General features: G+C 37.2%; 1 protein-coding gene across 11 annotated transcripts in view; it reads right to left on the bottom strand.

The window, feature by feature from the left end:
- The window catches only part of CEP170 (centrosomal protein 170), a 100746-nt gene that overhangs the window by 70584 nt on the left and 12359 nt on the right, over positions 1–17803 (bottom strand). For all 11 annotated transcript variants that reach the window (XM_064648661.1, XM_064648662.1, XM_064648666.1 and 8 more), the window contains exons 2-3: positions 5203–5348; positions 185–274 (exon numbers count right to left, since the gene is read on the bottom strand). In XM_064648661.1, the coding sequence (XP_064504731.1) occupies positions 185–274; positions 5203–5307 (195 nt within the window). In that variant the 5' untranslated portion in view covers positions 5308–5348. The remainder of the gene's footprint in view (positions 1–184; positions 275–5202; positions 5349–17803) is intronic.

Genomic DNA, 17803 nt, shown 5'->3' with positions numbered 1-17803 from the left:
TGCAGTCCTTTAAAAAACATGCAGTGGAAAAACCCTGCAAAGACTACATTTTCCTTCTGAATGTTCCCCCATTTCCAATCTTGCATTAAAAAGATATTAATGTACAATTAATAACTGCTTGAAGAAATTTCAAATAAAACATACAGAAGACCCAGGGAGCTATCAATTTCTGATGTTAACTTACCCCATTCAAGCTGCCCAAATCCTTCACCAAGTGTTCATCCGTAGAGGCATCATAGTTAAGTACAGCATGTTGCTTGTCCACACTCCGTGACTAAATATATATATAAAAAAATAAGGTATGAAGCAAATAGCATTAATGGCTCTTTCTTAGAGCAGTGTGATTATTTTCTTTGTACATAGTACATTTATTGAAATTATATAAAAAGTTAGTCCCACATATGAAAAAAGTCACTCTCCAACCCAACTCTGGGTGCCCACAGCGGAATCCTGAAATTATTTCAGAATAATTATTTTCTCGATGTTCTCCAAATACAAGTCAGATCCAGCTATATCTTATCCAAAGATTTTTTTTTTCCCAGTTCACCATAGTACCATCAAGTGTTTAATCTAACATCATCATCATCACCTTTATTTCTCTCTCTCAACTATATGCATCTTTCAAAACATGACCATGATTCTAGGGTGTTGCTGTTCTCTCTGAAACACACCATTTCCTGTCACACATCTGGGATAATTACTATAATGTACAAGCATTCAAATTGCTTCTCCTTGATCTCAGTTTCCTGAGTCAATCAGTGACAGCCTCTTCACTAAACGTCGGAGCAGTTCCTGAATTACTATTCCTATCAGTTCTGACTCTCCATCCCTTCTTAAGCACTTCAGTATCTATTTATTTATTTAATGAATTCTTTATTTTGCATCCAAACATCAACCCACAGATGAGGAACAATCCTTGTTACTATTTCCTCTAAGAAAACCACCTCCTTAACAGTTAAGTCCCTCTTTCAGCACTTGCTCATGGCCAAGTGTTGGCAGCCTCAGCTGCTGATGGCAAGCAAGGAAGAGGTGGGGCTGGATGTATGCTTCCTTCACGCATGCATGTGTTGGCACCTTGGCATCTACAACAGTTCCCAAGTGAATGGAGCCCACAGCTCATCATCTACAGCTGTACATACTTGATCTCAGTCTGTTTGCCAGTAATTCTGCTAGTGCAGTGTCCCAACATGATGGCATAGCTTCCAACAGCATTCTTTCTAGTTTCAGGTTTGCATCTTCTATCCTTGCTACTCAACTCATTGTTCTATAATATTGCACAGAGGATGGTACATTTCTGTCTAAGACTTCTGTGATTGTTTCTGTACCAGCACCTGTGGTGTGTCAGTTCTAGGAGTCCCAGGTTGCCAGGGCATGAGCCAGTTCAAGGCATCGGAACACACAATTAGTACTCACAAGGAAATGCTTTCACCTTCTCATAATTCCATGTTTATCACCTCATTCCTTCTCCACATCTTCAGACTTCCTATTACTTTCCTTATTTGTTTTCAATTTATTTCCTCATTCTTCCTTTCCATGCCATCTTATGACTGCTCTGCTTTCTCCTCAAAGAAGCAAAATCAGTCCTCTTCTGCTTACACTTACTATTTTAGACTTTTCATTTGAGCCAATTTGCTCTGCATTCTTGAGTGGTATAATGGGGCAATGGGGGGGAAGCAGGATATCAAGGGAGAGGGGAGAATCAAGGAAGAGACAGACAAATGAACAAGTTCCCTGCCAATATGAGCTGCACTAATATACTACATCAGTTGAGTGTTTTTTAATGGCATATGAAGATATGGCAGTATAGTTCATTTTCTACTAACTTAGTAACCTTTCAAGTGAAAACAAGCTAGCTCAATACAACCAAATTCACTGGTGTGGGTGTTCTCCTGAGCCTATAATGTCAAGCAAAGATTACACTTTTCCACACTAAAGTGATGCAGCAATACATCAAGAATTACCCTATTGCTACCTGGGCTCTTGAAAAAAAATCTGAACTTCTTTCAGTGTTGTTCTTCAAATACAGACTGCATTAATAGTAATTTATTTTCTTAACTTTATGTGCTATGTCCTGTTAAAAATACTTTAAAATGGAAATGACAAAAAAAGATCCCTAAAGCTTCATGATACTTTGTCACATCTGAAATGTTAAGAATAATTACTCAAGTCTGTGGCTTTTAGAGAAACACTTGAAATTCTGTAGAACTTCTTGGGCTGAGATTACTTGCATATAATTTGACACATTTTTATTAATTGCAGCTGATCTTTACAGGTGCAAAGACTGTGCAAATCTTTTAAATGTCATTTTTCCTTTGGATTTGTTCCTGCAGCCTTCCGTTCAAATTTAAGGACTATCAGAATTACTTCTTATAAGACTGTGGTGCTTTGGCTGGCAGCTAAGTACCACACAGCTGCTCACTCGCTCTCCCCTCCCCCCCACTGGGATGTGGGATAGAACAGGAAGAGCAAAAGCAAAAAAGCTCATGGGTCAAGTTTAAGCAGTGAAGGAAACAGGAAGAGGAAAGAAATAAAACAAACCAAGTGATGCAAAGGCAATCACTCACCACCTCCCACAGGCAGCCCAATGTCCAGACAGTATTTGAGTAGTGGGTACCTTCCCCAGAGCCCCTCTCCCTCAGTTTTTATTGAGAAGCATGACATTATATGGCATGGAACATCCCTTGGGTCAGTTTACGTCAGCTGTCCTCACTGTGTTCCCTCTCCACTTCTCGTGCATCCCCCCACACCTGAGACACTGGAACAGGTTGCCCAGGGAAGCTGTGGATACCTGATCCCTGAAAGTGTTCAAGGCCAGGTTGGATGGGGCTCTGAGCAACCTGGTCTAATGGAAGGTGTCCTTGCCCATGGTACAGGGGTTGGAATGAGATGATCTTTAAAGTCCCTTCCAACTCAAACCATTCTCTGATTAGGAAGAACAGAGCAAGAGAGAATGCCTTGAAACTGTGCACACACTGTTCAGCAATAGCTAAAGTATTGGTGTGTTATCAACAGTCACAAATACAAAACACGGTACTGCCTAAGGGCTTCTGTAAGAAACAGCTCAGCCAGATACAGTATTAAGATTTATATATGACTGCAGAATGATAAAAATCACAGAATAACTGTGTTAAGACACTCTTCAATTCAATCCAGACTAGCAATAAAATATTCAGAATACAGAAAATAAATGTAGTCTTCTTTGCAAATAATTACGATATTGTGAATAGTGTAGATATTTTTATTTCTTGGAGGTGATTTCCCCATCAAGATGCAAAATTTCTAAACATAATGGTGAAAGAAAATGCGTTATTTATCCACAAGCTAGCTGCACTGGAGCAGCTAGTTAAACACAAAGACTTCTCACTATGTTTGAACAGATTTACAAAATAACACATTTAAAGCAAATCTGTATTCCCAGATGTGAACAAAACCTCTTTGAACAACAGTGTTAGGTACAGATCTGAGTTCTATCAAGCATGCAATGGAGTTGAAATGCTTTTTATTAAGGCTTTTATAATATGTTTTCTCTAAAGCAATTATGAATAAAAGCATTAAATTTTGCTTTCTTTATCATGCATTGTCCACATGCTTTGCAGTATGAGAACAACTAAGTTGTCAAGAGTGGAAAGGAAGGTCCTACACAAAGAGCTATACATACAGAACAAGAACACATTATTAGCTTCTCTTTTGGTGGGTTCCTCCCCCTGAAGCACTGTGTGGTGTTACAGTCATGCTGGCATGTAGACCTAACATAATAGCAGGCTAAAGAGAATATTCTTGGAAATCACCAGGCCCTTGATTCTTTTTACTAACTCTGAAGTCAATACACAACAAATAACATTTGTAAATAAATCTATTCATAATATTAATCAAACAGGCAGCTACCTTTGAAGGTAAAGTTTTGTAACACGAAAGAATAAATGCTTCACTCTAAGGACTAATCAACTACAGATGGCACAGCAGAAAGAGAAGAAAGAAAACAGTTCCTTATTCAGAGACAACAACCCTTTAAAACAAGTTACTAGTAAAATAGAAGTATTTTTTTATTATACCCTACTCAGCAAGAACCAGTGGAGTGGGGTTTTTTGGTTGCTTTTCTTGCGTTGTTATTTTGGATGTTGGTGGGTTTCCCTTTGTGTTCGTCATTTGTTTGGGGTTTTTTAATATTTCCCACATAAATCACCAAGACATCATCCTGCCTGTCTTTAAAGAGAAATCAAGAGTATTTTCAACTGCTTTCTAACATCATCAATAAAACCTCTGGATGCCTTCTGAGGCTGAGAGTCAAATGCAGTTTACTAGAGATATTACATTCTGAGTAATACACATAAAATTAGGTCTCTAGGCACTTCATTTGCAAGTAAGATTCTAATTTGGCCATTAATGGCTGCATACACAACTTTTGGGAACAAAAAATTCAAAAGAAAGTATTTTATTGAAGGGCTGGAAGGGTTGAATATATTAGTTTTGAAGTTCAATCTTCTTAAGAGCTCTACAGAAAACAAAGAAAAGAATTTAAGAAGAAACTCCCAAAATGTTACCATTAACCATTTTAAAAACATATTTTAGAAAAAGGCAGCTCAGAGGACAGCTTTGATAGGGCAAAGTGCATGCAACACAGTACATAACAACACAGTTATACACATCTAAAGTTCTGCATAGTGATCCTCAAAGTTGAGGAAGCTACTAAAGTATCAAGCTGTTTTAACTTGAATATTTACAATTCCACTGAAACTGAGTCATTCAACTTCCTTAGGATAGAGAAATACCCGTCTCCACTAATTTCATTTTCCTTTGTATAACACAATCAGGGCACAGGGATAGAGTTACATCAAATCAAGTGACTAAATTAGATTACAAGTTGCAGAAAAATAGGGCTCTTTTCAAAAGCATCCAGAGCACTTAACATTGTTACTTTTTATGGAACACAGCGTACTTTCTGAACTGATCATATTGTGAAATTTATTTCATCTTCTATTCTGTACATGACTTAAAGAAAATGTGATTCTCTGCACTTCAATGGTAACTGTGTGGTTGATGGCAATATATTTAAACTAAATTTTATTCTATGGACAGAAAAAAAATCACAGAAACAATTGCTCCCACAACATCTGGGGAAATTATTTATCAAAAGGAATACATGAAATTGGTGCATTAAGTTCACAATTTGAGCAGTTGCACATGGAAGGCTGATGCAATTACCTGTAACATCAGCTCACAGTCATCTCTTCCAACAAAAATCATTTCTCGTGGCAGCCTATGTCGGGTGCCTCCACTGCTCACCAAAAACCAGGATGTTAAGCTCATTTTCTGCTTAGCTGATAAATCCCTGGCACAGTTACGTCATCCTGCAGTGAGAAAGAAAGAGAGACAGAGAAATTCATTTTAGTTATTTTTAGCTACAGATTCTGCTCAGCAAACACTGTGAGCAGAATACAAAAAGCCTCTGAAAATACAGCATTCTCAGTAACATGCACCAAATCCAGCAATCACAGGAAGCGACAGGCTTCAGATTTACATACTCTCAGGCTGCTTCATGCAAGTAGGCAAATTTAATTGGTAACCTTCTGCAAAAGGAACAAGCAGCTAGCTAATGCCAAAGTCATATGTCAAGTTGTCAGAAAGCTTTTAGCATTTGACTGCTTATTATCAAGATAATTGCTACATTAATGCTTTACTACCACAATCAATAAACAACGTGGCAAACATTCACAAAATACAGCAACTAACTTGCATCTGTGTCATTACATTTTCCTGTAAAAAAGAACAACCTCATTTGGTTTTAAACTCAAGTCCTCTGTACAGCACCAAATGAAAGCTTAAATTAAAGGAACTTTTGCTTCTTATTAACCTCAGATTTTCTCAATAAAACTTACATCTTGGAAATTTAACAGTGCACATCTAGTATTGCAAACAAAGCAGAGGAAAATGAAGAAATCAGAAGTTATCTCGAAGTGACAAATGTGAAAAAAGCACTCCTATAAAACTTCACCTTAATTTTCCAATAAAAAACTCAACACACTATATACTTACACATAAAATAAAATACATAACAAAACAAAAATTGAAAACCAGATAAAATCTTTCATGGAAAACTTCTTCACACAGTATGACCTACTTGAAACTGGACAAAAATATGATTAAAAGCTCTCTTCAGAGTATTTCAATGGCTGATAGTTGGAAAAACTTTTAAGAAGTATTCCAAATGTCTCTTAAAGGAAATGCAAATCAAAGCAATTATTTCATTCATTCATAACCACTCTGTACTCATTAAAAGAGAGGCTAAAGAAAATCAAAAGCAACCAGCCTAGATTTCTTGCAGTACCAAAGAGCTGGCATTTCTCTTCTCTTTTTATTTACATGTCATGTAGTGAATTTATGCAAGGTTAGCAAATGTACCGTAAGTAGACATAAGCCTGTAGTGGACTTGAGCATAATCTGTATAATAACAAGAATTCAGCGAGGTCCCCAAAATCGAGACTAACATGGAAGCAGTGACTAAGATGACACTGTTGTGTTAGACAAACTACAATCAAGAAGAGACACCACAAGTTACTAAAACTTATAAAAAGGACTGAGTTAAGTCAAAACTGCATGTGAAATGACAAAGCAGATATTTACAAAACAGTGAGTCAAAAGCACACCATGGCAGGTGCTAAAATGTAACAGTAGAGCTGTCAAAAGAATTAAAAAAAAAATATTGCAATTCACATAGAAGAATTTAGAATGATTTAATGTGCTAAAGAGTTACTTAATAAAAAAGTAAATATGCATTGCAACAGTGTTCCCTTCTATAATGATACCTATGATAGGTTTATCTTTCCACAACTGTATCACAATACATTCTTCAAGTGAAACTTATGTCTACTTATTGTTATCCAACTCAACTAAGGAAGTGATATAGCATCTCTAAAATACTTTATTCCTTGAAACTATAAAGATTAAAAATTACATCTACAATAAGAACTTGCTGAAATAAAATTTAAAGAGATCTAGTTATCAAATAAGTGTTTTAATAATTAAAAGTGTATTCGGCACCTTTGAAGGAATTAATATTTGTATTTTTAATTTTATCTACTTTAAAACAAGAAGATAAACTGGGTCAATCAAATGACATTTTTCCATTTCCTTTAAGAAAGGAAAAGGAAGTATCAAAAATGGCCAGCCTAGGTTCCAGCTTTTAACAAATAAATTAAACGGATGTTTGACAGCAAGCATGCTGTTCAATATCAAAGCTCCTCACTGTGTTTATATTTGACTACCTTTTAAAATCTCCCATCTGTTTATCGTAACAACATTTGCACCATTTAGCCTTCCTGCTCTAATTGGAATTTCATAAGAAAACCTCTAAGAAGATATAAATAAATTAGAAAACTAGAAAAATTTCTTAGTCAGAGACTATGTTTTAGTTTACACAGGTAGACTGTCTATAAAGGAGAAAAAATATTTTTATTTATAAAACAGACAAGTAGGTCAATAACTAGAGCTAGGGAAAAAAACCCCAAACCCAAACTTCCCACAAATGATAAAGCCTGACAACAAACAGGGTAAATTAAGCTATCCGAAATAATTTTAAAAAATGTATTATACAGAGCAATCATTGCCACACAGCTTGGCAGCACATTTGTAGTTAAAAGCCCATCACCATTTCTATCAAACTTAATAATGTTGTTCTTTTCAAACAGTGCTGTCTCAACTGCGATGAACCATCAACCCAGATACATATTTTATTTTAAAGTATACTTTAGAATAAACCAATGCCTTTGATCAAAGCTATGCTGAAATCTGCATAGCAAAACTGGCTGAGAACAGGATACAGTAGCAACAGTTGCTTAATATCAGAACAAAAAAAGTGCATTAAAAATTGGATATGAAAGTGCACACTTATGAGTTATATAGATAGTATACAGAGAAGTACATTGCACCCCAAAAACTTAATGGAAGCTTACAGTATTTTGAATACACTACTGTGTTAAGTACTCCAGCTGTAGTAATCTGAACAATACAAAAATGAAAGATGCTTCACTGTTTAGGAGATACAAAATGAAATTACTATATGACAGATGCAAAACCATCAGAAGAAGTGGTTCTTTCCACAGTACTAATTTATGTCATGATAATTCTTCCAGTGAAATGTTACGGATACTAAAAGGTTACACAGGGTTCAAAAAGCAATTTTTTTCTTCCCTGAGTGTTTATTATTATGCCTGGTAAATGCACTGACCCCACTAATAGCTCAGGAAGAGCATGTGCTGTGTATTTTGAGAGGCTGGGAATATGCTCTAGTGAGGTTTCACTATCATCCCACTAAATAACCTCTCTTCCTTACCTCCCCTTTGTTTACACATAACGGGATACTGCGGATACTGTCCCAGATGGCCTTGTCTTACTCCAGTACAGACTACAGTTTTCAGAGGGAGTATTTACCGAAAATATTTCTACCCTGGAAAAAGGGAATTTTAAATGTTTTATTGAAGCATTTTGTTTTACTAGTCTTTCCCAAAATGTCAGTATTGTCTGGTAATCTTTAAGCAAACTAAAAAATATTTCATCAAGACTCAATCATTCAAAGCAATACTCCATTCTAGATACCTGAAACTTATTTGCTGAGACATCTATTGCAGCTGCAAAGTATTTCCTTTTCTGTAGAAAAAACAGCATTTTATAGTGAAGGACTAAGGATTTCAAAAGGCAGTAACCAGCATGTAAGAATGTGGGTAATAAGTCATTTGAAGCAGATGATGCAGCAAGAGGAAAATTGGCTGCATCATCCCTGTAAATATAATTCACGCCTAAGAACTGAGGCCCTGCATTATGTGGCCAAAAGATGGGTGTAACCAATTTCAAATGTTCAGAGAAACACTGTCAAGATTATAGTTTTGATACAGTCATGTTATTGTAAATACAAGTCCTTAATAATCTCACATTTGAGTAATCTACAGTTTATGTTTTTTTATTTGCCTGTAACTGAAAATATTTCCAACTAAACTATTACCAAATACTGAGGATCCAGGCCTAGAGAGAAACAAAAACCTATGTTTAAAATTTAAATTAAATGTAATATATGTCTGAAATTCCAACTTTTAAGCACTGCAGTCCTCCAAATAAAGGCTGAAAATAGTCTTATTTTAATGGTACACAATTATCCTATTACTGTACAACAAATATTAATAACATTAAAAAAGCCCTGCATCAAGCTGACAAAGCTGGAAGTCCTATGTTTCCCATTATTTGCCCTTGTAAGTTCCTGTTTCCAGCCGCTACAATATTTGCTAAAATTTAGTTTATCTTCTCACACAATTGCCTAGTATATTTGGGGAAATTTCTGAAGAAATGACTCAAACATTTCTAGAACAAGGTTAAAGTAAAATATTCTATGTTGCTACCTTTAAAAAATATTAGCAGTACCTCATGTATGTAAATTGATAATTGAAATGTGGCAGGAGGCCTTAGTATCAATGTGCACCTTGTAGTATTGCTCTTGCACAAATCTATCGAAATGCAGACAAGCAACAGGCTTTGGAAAGCTTTCCATGTGTGTATCAGTTCAACAAGGACAGATGTAAATTCTCTCAATATATCTGCCTACATAGAGGTATAGATGAACAAAATTTTGCAGCATGCTGTTTTTAAAGTTATAGTGCCAGTTAGACCCAAAAATAGGGCATCTTTCCCCACCACTCCCAATTCATCTGCTGTTGAACACAAACATGAGAATAGAAGACCCAGAAGAAGAAAACAGCACCACATCTGACAAGACACTTAAGCCGGAGTTAGGCAGACTCTGGAATGAGGAATCAAGAAAGGTAAATGTCAGATGTAAGCCATGCCAAGGGAGAAATCAGAATCGACAGCATTAATGGAGCCAGTAATGACTGGAGGAGACCTGAAGTTGAAACAGGTAATCAAAGAAATGCTGTCAGCAAACACCACCCCCTGGAAAAGTGCCTACCATGACTACTTTACTGATTATTGAATGTAATAAAATATACCCATGCCAGCAGTTCTAATTTTGACTGAAATAGAGAAATCTTTGCCAAAGGAAGAAAAGACCAATCTGAAAGTAACTTCAACCCTGAGAAGATTACTGTATCCATATAATTGATATTAAAAAGCAATTTATAAATATAATTGATTTCAACTTAGGAAATTCTAAGTGGAACACAGCACAATATTGTCTACTCTAGAAAACACTCTGAAGTGGGGTAGTATCACAAAGTGTTCCATGTGCAATCATAACTAACCTACTTACATGCATTAGAAAATAACCTTTAACTACATCACCACATATTTTAATCAGGACTCTATCGTACTCAGGTTAAAACAAAGACCTTAACAGTCAGTTAATCAGTGTGGGTTTTTTTTCCTCTCTTCATCAATTGATTAGCCTGTGTCTTATTTACTGAACATCACTAAAAACCTTTTGTGAATTATTAACTTCCTACTGACTTCATCTGCCATGCTCATCACCACCACATGAGAAATTCATTAACATTTACGGTAAAATCTCCACAAGTAGCTGTACAGAGGGTTTTATATAAATAGGGAACTGTAGAGAGCACATTTATCACTAAAGTATCCTAGTCTTGAATATTTAAGTTCCAAAACCATCAGCATTTCATCTTAAAGTACCTAGTTTTACACAACACTACTGGTGTTCAAATGGTCTTATTTATTTCTGGTACAACTCTGAACACCTAATTCTTTTGCAAGTAAGGTTAAAGACACATGTAGAGTGGCTAGAAAATTAAAATAGCTTTTCCAATGTAAGGGTAGATGGCTCCTCTGCCATCATATGACTATAAATACAAGAAAATAAGTCATGATCTAGGATAGCTTCTAAATGTTTAGTCATTAAACTATCCTTGGTGCTTTCACAATTCTCTGATCCTTTCACTGATCACATTGCTTTCAGCCCAGAAAGGGAGACAGGGGGCTCCAAAGACAACAGTGGAGAATTCTCACCAATTCCTATGGCTAGTACACCAAGTGAATTCATTAATAAAGAGAATATCTTGTGCAGGGTAAAAAACCACCCCCACCCCCTCCCAAAAAAATGTGCAGGGCTGAAAAACCTTTCATTGGGAGCTGGAATTCAATCTACATAAGCCATACTTCATGCCACAGTAGTGTGCAATGTTGCTCCCCAAAACCCTTACATAAAAAAACACCCATCTAAATTTAAATTGTTTAGGTTAATGATCAATAAAAATATTTCTGGAAGAATTTATAGACCTTTTGTACACACTCACAATGTACTTCACAAGCCGAAACAAGAAAAACTACAGTGTTGGCCATTGCTTGCCAAGCGACATGGGATACAGCTATAAAAGTATAGCACAGTGAAAAGACACTACCTGAAGTAATGTTTTGGTTGAGTGGAGTTGTATCAAGTTGTCAAGGGACAATGCTTTTCTCTTTGAGGCTTGGTTAATGTCACAACATGGTTAGTGTCATAACAACATCCACAAAGGTAAATCAACATATTCCTTTAAAAGGTTGTTTAAAAAAAAAAAAGTTAAAGGAAGCATAAGTAAGGTAAATTATGCTTAAAACCATTAAAACTCTTCATCAATATGAGAAGATGATCTCACGTACTTAGGAAAAATGACAAATATGATTCTAGATTTTCAGCAATTGTACAACAAGCCAGAATTGTTATTTTCAAATATTTCACTGACTGGAAAATTCACTTGATCACATCCCTCTAGAAACATTCAAATGCTATATACAGGCCTGAACAAGGAGCTGTTTCCATTTACACTGATATAAAGAAATACTGATATTAGTTATACACTTCATTAAAATTTTATGCAACTATTTGAGAGCTACACTGACACAACAGAGTAGAACTGAATGGCCAGCATGCAAATAGGTAAAGTGGAAGAAAACAGGTAACCCAAGTGAAAGAAAATTCAATTTAACTTCCTTGCTCAAATAGGGAAGAAGAGTACAATCAGGATGACTGTCCTTATCACTAAACCAAAACATCTCACAAAAATCTCAGTTGCCCTTAGTCTGTTGGCTTCTCTTCTAAACTTACTACAGTTTAGCTGACAGGGCAACTGAATGACAGCCTTAGGTATTCATTCTGCTCCTGAAGTATTTGACCTGTTCCACCTTAGTTGAAATATCCAAATTTGCCCACAATTTCTTGAAAAACAGATAAGAAAATCATACTGAAGCCTTATACAGCGTTTAAAGTGTCATTTTCAGTGTACACTGAAAGATGTAGCCATGACTAAAGTCTACAGAAAAAGGGAACCACTGAGGGCAAAGAAACCTTCTTATAAACTACTCTTGCACTTAACTCTGCAAAACCCTTCTCTTCTACCTTCTTTGCCACTCCATGCTTTTAGTCTTTTTGTTGTTGTTGTTGTACCTAGAGATGGAGGAGGAAAAAAGACAAAATAAGAATATGTAAATTTCCTCGAATCTTAGTCTGAAAAATCACCTTTTGTTTACAGAGAGGGAAAACTGCTCACTTGCAAGTCTGCTAAATCCAGTATTATAATAGGATTTTTTTAAAAGTTATTTCAAGCTTGAGAAGAAGAAAAAAATAGATATTATTCAACAGATGAGAAACAAAAAACAGAGTAAAAAATTGCCTTTATAAAGCATCAGGAGATCAAGCTAAGTCATGCCCCTTGCTTCTTCTTTTGGTACACATCCTACATAGGTAGATAAGCACATTACCTATACTGACTACAAGGCTGACGAGCTCCAGCTGCCCGGGGGGCCGGGAATTGAACCCGGGTCGCAGCGGTGCGAGTCCTGCACTCTACCTCACTGCCACTGTCCAAGCTTTGCTCGGCCCCGGCAGATGAACCTCAGGATTAAAGGGTGGGCTCAGTTCAGCGCACGCTGTGTCTCACCTAAAAAATCCACTGCGCAGGCTCGAAGGGTTTATGACCCTTCCCAAATCTTCGCTTGCGAAGACTGGCCATTATATATATATATACTGACTACCATAAAAGACTAACTAAAACAACAAGAGTTGCAGAGTTGTACCAAATCAATAAAGCAACAGCAGTGTATTTCTCAGGCAGTCTGTGGCTAGGAGAAAAAGTGTGAGGGGAAAAAAAACCCTCAAAAACCCAAACTGAAAAAAGGCAGGAAAGACATACAGCCACACCTTCTGCTTTACAGTGGTGCAACTGGAGGGTACAGTCTGTCCATCTGGCCCTAGGATCAGATTATCACAGCAGACTCCTCAGCATCATTTGAGGGAAGAATCATTTATTCCTTATATTTTAATTACAATAAAATTGTAATTAAATAAATAATAATAATGTAATTAAAATAAAATCCTTCTAGCTGTGAACGCTACTAAGGATAGAGAGAGATTTTCCTCCTGCATTCAAGGAAATTAAAATCTCTACAGAAGGGACCCAGATACTCTTCTTGCCCTACAGGTCACCCCATACGTCTGATGGAATAAGGACAACAGAGCAGCTCAGGAGGCAGTTGCCCTCTGTCAGGCAGCAAATCTGTCCTGTAATGGTGCTGCAGCTCTGGAGCTGCACAAGCATCCTCTCCCTCTGGTCCAGGTCAGAATTAGATCCATGTCTATTTTATTGCTGTGACACACAGGAATAGCTGTCAGAACAGCCACTGAAATAAGACTCCTTTTTCTGCCAACAGTGCAGCTGCACTGAAAGTTGCTTTGGGGTTCTGATTTTTAGGGACAATGACTTAAGAAACCTTATCCTACTCTGATGTAATAATGACTAAAAAAAAAAAAAGCCTGAGATCTTGTCCTTTGCTATTATATAAATATTGACATACAAATAATGCAAAGAAAGGTACAAAAAATAAGGCTTACTTGATGGCTATCAATCATTTGAGTGCCACAGTATGCAAAAAGATACGGTCCACTGACTATTATCTACTGCTGTTATTTCATGTGGGCATCAGTGATACAGCCAGGAACAGCCTGAGGAGTACCAAGAAGGATCACCAGGCCCTGGGAGCAGTGGTAAGGCACTCAAGCACAGGCAGTTTTTACATCAATCTTCCCAGTTAAAGGGAAGGGTTTGAAAGGGCCAGCTGAATCTGGAAAATCAATAACTGGTGCCACAGCCAGAGGTTTGGCTGCTTAAGACCATGGGACTCCCTTTGAGAAACCTGGTCTGCTGGGGTCCATCTGTCAGAAAAAGAGAAGAACATCTTTGGGCATAGGTTTGCCAAGAAGGTGAAGAAGCCTTTGAACTACAGTTTCCAGGAAGGCATCACAGAGACGTGGTGAGATGGCTTCTCTGACTGGAGTGTTGGAATGGAAGAATATAGGCTCTTCAGGAACAACAGGCAAGGCAGACAAGGAGTCTCAATGACCAGAACAGAGCTCCACCTGGGGATGGATGAGGAGCTGACTAAGAGCTTATGGGTCAGGATTAAACGGAGGGCAGGGTTAGGTGACATTTTAGTGGGGATCGGCTACAGGTAGACCAGGAAGACTGTGGAGATGGGGCTTCTACAGACAGACAGGAGCGTCCTCACATTCAGAAGTCCTGGTCCTCACCCCGGTATCTGTTCGAGGGATAACACAGCAGGGCATAAGCAATCCAAGAGGTTCCTAGAATGCACTGATGGTAACTTCCATCTCCAATTGACAGAGAAGCCAAGAAGAAGAGGTCGTACGGTGGATTTTGTTCTCACCAACAAGGAGGAGCTGGTGGGAAATGTAAAGCTCAAGGACAGTCTTGGCTTCAGGGACTCCATGGAGGAGTTTGAGATCCTTAGGGCAGCAAGAAGGGTGGACAGCAAACTCACTGTCCTAGACTTCAGGAGAGCAGACTGTGGCCTCTTCAGGGATCTATTCCTTAGATTACCATAGGCTACAGCCCCAAAGAGAAGACAGGCCTAAGAAAGCTCATTAGTATTCAAGGATCACCTCCTCCAAGCTCTGAAGTGATGCATCCCAACGAAGAGGAAGTCAGGCAAAAATGCCAGGAGGCCCGAGGATGAAAAAGAAGTTTCTGGAAAAATTCAAATGCAAAAAGGAAGCCTACAGAGGGTTGAAGTGAGGACAAGTAGCCTGGCAGGAATACTGTATGAGCAGCCAGCGATCAGGTTAGGAAAACTAACACCCTGATAGAATAATCTGGGCAGGGATGTCAAGGACAACAAAAAAAGTTTCTATAGCTATGCTGAGATAAAAGAAAAACTAGAGAAAACTTAGGCCCTCTCCAGATGGAAAAAAAGGTTACCTGGGATATGGAGATGGCTGAGGCACTCAACAACTTATTTGCCTCATTCGTCACCAACAAGTGCTCCAGCAACACTGCCCAAGTCACAGAAGACAATGACAGGGACTGGGAGAATGAAGAACCACCTACTGTACGAGAAGATCAGGTTCAGATCTAAAGAACCTGAAGGTGCACAAGTCCATTGGATCTGAAGAAAGATATCAGCAAGTCCTGAGGAAGCTGGCAGGTGAAGCAGCTAAGCCACTATCCAAAAAAACCCCACCAAACCAAAACCACTAAAACAGAAACCCCAACCAATCTAAAAGCTATCAAGGAGGAAAAGAAACCAAACACCACAATTCCTAGCAGAAGCTAGGAGATCACATTGTATTAAGAACAGCAGATTGAAACAAAGCCTTTGCCAACTTGACAAAAAATAACATACTGCGTTATCTTTACAGAGAATACTGTTAAACAAGCAAATTCTTAAGACTGATTAGAAAACTTTGCACGAGACTGGTACTGTACTTTAATATAGTCCTACATAGCAATCGTAAGCCTTTTTAGTTTTAAGTTATCCTGTTTAAACAGTAAAAGCATACTCTGTTATTGGCCACTAGGATAAAGCCATTAAGACTTTAAAAAATGTTCCTATTTTATCCTTTGGTTACAGACAGTAAGGATATTTTGCATTTATTAAAGAAGCAGACAGCTTTTGCATTCCTAATCTTTACAACCATAGTCAAAAAATCATTTATCATGAATGTTGTTTCCTGCAGCCTTACTACACTGAACGGCAGTACTTTTCAAAAGCTGCTTTCAATAAACAGCTAAAATAAAGGCTAATGACTGCTTATAAGAGTAGCTTAATTTATGTACAAACAATCAAGTATTCAATTTTGTCCATCACTTTCATTCAGACTAAGGAATTGCGTAAAAGAAACTATTTTGAAGTTTGCCTATTTGACCATGACCAAAGGAGGTCATCTATCAAGAGATTAACATATCAAGTATGCTAATAAAACAGCACATCTGATAAGTAGCCTTTAGAAATGATCATGGCAAGCAGGCCAAAGAAACCATAACCAAACTGTCTTTGGGAAAAAGCTTCCTGTAATGAAAGCTACAGAAATACTTCCTTCCACCCCCACTCCATATCAGACTATACTACTGCCAAGATAAGCAAACAGGGAAATAAATAAATAAATAAATGCAAATCAGGCATTGCATTCAGGCAGAATGCAACCTTAAAAGAAGGAGTTATCCTGCTCTTACACTTCCTATTCTCACTGCCTCCATCGTGGCACATTCCAAGTGATTTTGTAGGCTGTGCGTGATGAGGAGGTTTTATTTGCATTGGCCAAGTGCTGACCACAGCCCTGAGCACTACTGAAAAGACAAAAAGCACTTTGCAAATACAACTGGACCTCCTAACCTCCCAAGGGTGGTGATTTCACTTTCTGCAAAATTGTGAAATATATGGGGTTTAGTCCATGACTCAAGATTAAATTACATTCAAGGCAATGCAAATTTTTTCTTCCTTAATACAAGGAATTATTTATTTTGTGGGTATGAAGATGAGCAAAGAAAAGCATCTACTGAAGTAATTTTAACATCTATCTTTCCACTTTCAATGCAATTTTACTTCCTGACAGAATACATAAGTACACAGAACATGAAAGTGGAAGTGATAAAGGACAGTTCTTGATATCAATGTTACTGATCTCCACATCCATTCATAGTACTACAGATATACAAATTCAAAAAGGTAGTCAGTAATTACTCTTTGCTACATCTCCACTGTAACATGCAAAACATATTTATCATGCCAATGCAGGCTCCACACAAAATGTTTGATACATTCTATCCTCTCCCTTATGGAATGCTTTGGAGCTTTTTACAATTACCCTCAACAGCCAAGTCCGCAGATGTATTTTTCTTGGAAACACACTAAGTTGTTTGTTCCAAGATCAGTAACAAAAGCACTCCAGTAAAAAAAGAAAAGAAAAAAAAAAGAAAAAGAAAAAAAAGTTGGATGTACTTATTTTACAAAGCAACCAAAGGCTCAAAATTTTGCCTTAAAGTTGTAAGAGATGATTGCTCTAGGCAATCTTCACTGTCTGAAGTGCATGCACAAAGCGTAAAAATAATATAAAAGCTCATTGAAGCTGTGTCATAATTATGTTGATCTACATGGATATTCTAAAAGTATTTAATATCAGGACAAGCTTAAAACCAAAATTCTTCAAAAACTTGTACAGTAGCTGTGATATAAAGAGATCAGATTTTTTATTCAGCATTTTTCAAACTCAGACAAAAACATAGGACTTGATTTTTAAGATCTATTCCTCTTCCTTGAGATTCACATAAAAATAGAGAGGAACGAGGCTTAAAATGCCTTACATTTTAATTATTTGTTTGGTTCTTTAATAAGAGCCCAAGTCGTTCAAAAGAAATCTAGTCTTGCAGTTTGGAATACGGAACTTTAATGTCTGTGTCCTCCCATCTCTTTCCTTCCCATGAAATGAAACTGAAAGGTAACAAATGTAACAGAAACACCTTCTCAATGTATGATCACACAAAAACACCTGCCAAAAGAAAGTATTAAGAATTTG

This window comes from Pseudopipra pipra, chromosome 3 (assembly GCF_036250125.1).
Source record: "Pseudopipra pipra isolate bDixPip1 chromosome 3, bDixPip1.hap1, whole genome shotgun sequence".
NCBI classification, from domain to species: domain Eukaryota; kingdom Metazoa; phylum Chordata; class Aves; order Passeriformes; family Pipridae; genus Pseudopipra; species Pseudopipra pipra.
Note: the sequence above shows the minus strand (reverse complement) of the source record. Positions and strands in the feature narration are given on the sequence as shown.